This window comes from Haliotis rufescens, unplaced genomic scaffold (genome assembly GCF_023055435.1).
Source record: "Haliotis rufescens isolate VD_foot unplaced genomic scaffold, xgHalRufe1.0.p SCAF_8, whole genome shotgun sequence".
NCBI lineage: Eukaryota > Metazoa > Mollusca > Gastropoda > Lepetellida > Haliotidae > Haliotis > Haliotis rufescens.
The window spans coordinates 4,576,232-4,580,832 of NW_025964372.1; the positions used below are offsets into that span (position 1 = coordinate 4,576,232).

Below are 4,601 nucleotides of genomic sequence, written 5' to 3' on the forward strand. Positions count from 1 at the left end.
GGTTTCCAGAATTAAATGGGACGTATTGTACCCTTCTTCCACGGCGACATGGAAGAAATCACGTAACAACGACATTTTTGCGGGTATTTGTGATTTATTCAGTATGTCATTCTGTACACTTAAAGTAAGTGTGATTTGATAGCTTCTCAAACAAATCACTTCTTTTAATGAATACGTTTACAATTGTTATCAATGACTTATAATTTTCTCAGTGAACTTCAGATTATATTTGCTTTCATTTTGGACAATTTGTCCTGAACCTCTGAAGATAGATTTGTTACCATATCTCTGGTCACCCATTTGTAGGCAGCAAGTCATTAAAGGGACATGAAGTTGAATACATCTACAAAGAAGCATGCAGTTGTGTTGATTTGTGTGTGTGTGTCTCTGTGTGTGTGTGTGTGTGTGTGTGTGTGTGTGTGTGTGTGTGTGTGTGTGTGTGTGTGTGTGTGTGTGTGTGTGTGTGTGTGTGTGTGTGTGTGTGTGTGTGTGTGTGTGTGTGTGTGTGTGGTTGTGTGTGTGTGTGTGTGTGTGTGTTACAATGGGTATGGGATGTGAGATGATGGATGGGAAGGGGAGGAGGATGCCATTGGGGACAACCATTGTTTGGGGCGGGATGAACATAATACGACAGCGGTGAGCGGGCGGTTGAAGGGCGTGGAAGTACATGGAGGAGAACGACAGCGGTGAGCGGGCGGTTGAAGGGCGTGGAAGTACATGGAGGGGAAAGACAGCGGTGAGCGGGCGTGGAAGTACATGGAGGGGAACGACAGCGGTGAGCGGGCGGTTGAAGGGCGTGGAAGTACATGGAGGGGAACGACAGCGGTCAGGGGGCGTGGAAGTGCATGGAGGGGAACGACAGCGGTCAGCGGGCGTGGAAGTACATGGAGGGGAAAGACAGCGGTGAGCGGGCGGTTGAAGGGCGTGGAAGTACATGGAGGGGAACGACAGCGGTCAGGGGGCGTGGAAGTGCATGGAGGGGAACGACAGCGGTCAGCGGGCGTGGAAGTACATGGAGGGGAACGACAGCGGTGAGCGGGCGGTTGAAGGGCGTGGAAGTACATGGAGGGGAACGAAAGCGGTCAGCGGGCGGTTGAAGGGCGTGGAAGTACATGGAGGGGAACGACAGCGGTCAGGGGGCGTGGAAGTGCATGGAGGGGAACGACAGCGGTGAGCGGGCGGTTGAAGGGCGTGGAAGTACATGGAGGGGAACGAAAGCGGTCAGCGGGCGGTTGAAGGGCGTGGAAGTACATGGAGGGGAACGACAGCGGTCAGCGGGCGGTTGAAGGGCGTTGAAGTACATGGAGGGGAACGACAGCGGTGAGCGGGCGGTTGAAGGGCGTGGAAGTACATGGAGGGGAACGACAGCGGTGAGCGGGCGGTTGAAGGGCGTGGAAGTACATGGAGGGGAACGACAGCGGTGAGCGGGCGGTTGAAGGGCGTGGAAGTACATGGAGGGGAACGACAGCGGTCAGGGGGCGTGGAAGTGCATGGAGGGGAACGACAGCGGTCAGCGGGCGTGGAAGTACATGGAGGGGAACGACAGCGGTGAGCGGGCGGTTGAAGGGCGTGGAAGTGCATGGAGGGGAACGACAGCGGTCAGCGGGCGTGGAAGTACATGGAGGAGAACGACAGCGGTCAGCGGGCGGTTGAAGGTCTTGGAAGTACATGGAGGGGAACGACAGCGGTCAGGGGGCGTGGAAGTGCATGGAGGGGAACGACAGCGGTGAGCGGGCGGTTGAAGGGCGTGGAAGTACATGGAGGGGAACGAAAGCGGTCAGCGGGCGGTTGAAGGGCGTGGAAGTACATGGAGGGGAACGACAGCGGTCAGCGGGCGGTTGAAGGGCGTGGAAGTACATGGAGGGGAACGACAGCGGTCAGCGGGCGGTTGAAGGGCGTGGAAGTACATGGAGGGGAACGACAGCGGGCGTGGAAGTACATGGAGGGGAACGACAAAGGTGATCAGGTGGTGATGGGGACAGGCTGTTGAGGAGTAAATCGGGGAATGGAGCGAGGGGGTTAGTCATAGCATTTTAAAGCTTACTCTTCCCCTGAATCTTCCAGGGAAAACATGACTTACACGTAGGACACGTCATCATAATTTTTAATTTACATAGGAATTGAGGCATTATACGTTGATAAGTTGAACGTTAAAATGAACAAATGATACAGACATTTACCCTGTGAAAAGGTATGAACGATAAATGCAAACAACCACTTCTACTGACAGTAATAACACAACATTCCATACCAAATGTTGAGGAAAAGAGCTCAGCTGGAATATGCATGTCTTTGAGGTGGACATGTTGCTCTGCCTAACGTGTCGGCCTTGTCCTTCCTCTTCACTTCAGCGGGTCCGCCTGTTCTAAACCTCCCAAAGTCACGAAGATTGAGGTCTTCTGTGCAGCACTGGTACGAGGTGGAAATGTCTCAAAGTTTCTCCACTCCTTTATTGATACATGCTATCAAAAGCATAAAGATATATCAATGTTACTCTATTTTGACTTGCCATTGATGTTTTACCATCGATGTATTGTCATCCAAGTAATTCCCATCGATCATGTCTGGAACATTTACCATGGATCTATTGTTCAATTAATTGAAACACCCCAAGGTCAACTCGACATGAGCATTACAGTGAAATCCCAAAAAAACGTCTCAATCGCTTTAAGAGAGGTTCCTTTTTTTTTGGTCTTCTTTTTTGAATTCTTGTTACATAGAAGTCCCCAAGACACCTTGCCATAATGTCTCCAAATAGTTTCATGACATGTTCCTCGTTATCCTCAAACAATTCCCTGTAGTTCATCAGCCAGTCCCACACCACCACAGAAGCTATATGGGACTCTGTCACTAGTTCCTTACAGTCCACTCTATAACCGACCACAAAAATAGGCAAATCTGCTTCCATGCCTTTCTCTTTGATAATAATATCCTTGATCAGGGGCAGCACCTCAAAAGACTCCTTGTCCTCTACTAAGTGCATCAGAATAAAGGCGTCGCATGCCCTTAACTTAATTTTCAAAGCCTTGTCAGAAACGCTGTCTTGGGATACGTCAATGATATGAAACATTACCTCACAGTCTTTGGTGGTCCATTTATATCCATCTTCAAATGATGTTGGTCTTTCGCCCAATACCTCTTGTAGCTGAATCAAATCCTTGGCAAAAGCTCGTTTCCCGACACCAGTTTCTCCTAGAATCATGACGTGCAGCGCTGATTTTGCCAAGTCGGTCACGCTCATACTTGTTGTTGGGTTGGGTTCCTCATGAACATTAACACTAAACTGTCAGCACCTTCTCTCACACTGGCAGTGTTGAAGACTAATCTCCTTTGCATCATTTGTTGTATTTATATCCATTTTCTTGTTGCTAGCATATGTCTTTTCGTGACGCACGTAAGGCCAAACTGTTAGTTTTTGCAAGTTTGTAATATTTCTTTTAGTGAAATCACGTAGGCTGTTGGAGAGGATTTGGACGTTGTCCCAGTTGATGTTGAACAACGTCCAAATCCATCATGATTGCCAAGAGGTGTGTAGAGCTTTTGAAGTACAACCAAGCTTGTCTTAGTTCAAAGATTTCAAAGTACGTCACACGTATCATGCTCAACATGTTTTGTCAGAGTTGCAACATTCCCGTGTTTTTGTTAATCTGTTTATGATAGTCATCGAGCTATACTAAATGACTGGAAGAAGTTAAAAAACACGGGACCTACATACATCATACGGGCTTTTCACTGGGAATGAAAAAGTTTAAATTCCAAAATTGACAAAACCCATGCCGTCACGATCGGCAAAAAGGATACGGTATTAATAAGATCAACATTTGTCGGAACAACTTGGATTTAGCTGTTTTTTCCATATTCTGCAAACAATTAGTTAGGGTGTCTTTAGTTGCGGTATACAGTGTCTTATTAGGTTAGCAGAAAAATATTGGGCCCAATATAATAACCAATTCCCACATGACATGTTCTATATTGTCCAGTCTTGTAGAGCAGCTAGGGGAGCCTAGAGTCATTCTATATCTGAAAAACCTCGAATGTGACGGAATATGTCTTTGTATATACGCGAGAAGCTTGTATTTTCTCACTTTACGTTATAAAAAGAATTAATACCGCTTTTGATTCCACTGTCACAGGACGCCCTCGAGGGGCGCAAATCATGTCCCCTTATACATAAGAGAAGGCGCAAACCCTTGGTTGGGAAGATAGGGAAGAGAGACTGGGGGGAAGGAGGGTTCCATCTTCCATACCCCTTCCACTGGGCTGGTTGGGAAGATTGACTGGGGGAAATTTAGTTGGGAAGATTGACTGAGGGGAAGGTTGGTTGGGAAGATTGACAGAGGGGAAGGTTGGTTGGGAAGACTGACAGAGGGGAAGGCTGGTTGGGAAGATTTACAGAGGGGAAGGCTGGTTGGGAAGATTGACTGAGGGGAAGGCTGGTTGGGAAGATTGACTGAGGGGAATGTTGGTTTGGAAGACTGACTGAGGGGAAGGAGGTTTCGGAAGATTGACTGAGTGAAGGTGGGTTGGGGAGATAGACTGAAAATACATTTCCAAATGAATGTTTGGCTGTATACAAAGGCAAATAGTTAGAAACAAACGTA

At 47.9% G+C, this 4,601-nt stretch overlaps 1 protein-coding gene across 1 annotated transcript; it reads right to left on the minus strand.

Moving 5' to 3' along the window:
- Positions 1 to 2,271: 2,271 nt before the first annotated feature.
- On the minus strand, positions 2,272 to 3,241 carry LOC124112323. Its single transcript, XM_048389268.1, has 2 exons — positions 2,717 to 3,241; positions 2,272 to 2,409 (listed from the first exon to the last, which is right to left on the minus strand). Exons 1-2 carry the CDS (start codon positions 3,239 to 3,241, stop codon positions 2,272 to 2,274), a joined length of 663 nt encoding a protein of 220 aa, XP_048245225.1.
- Positions 3,242 to 4,601: the final 1,360 nt, after the last annotated feature.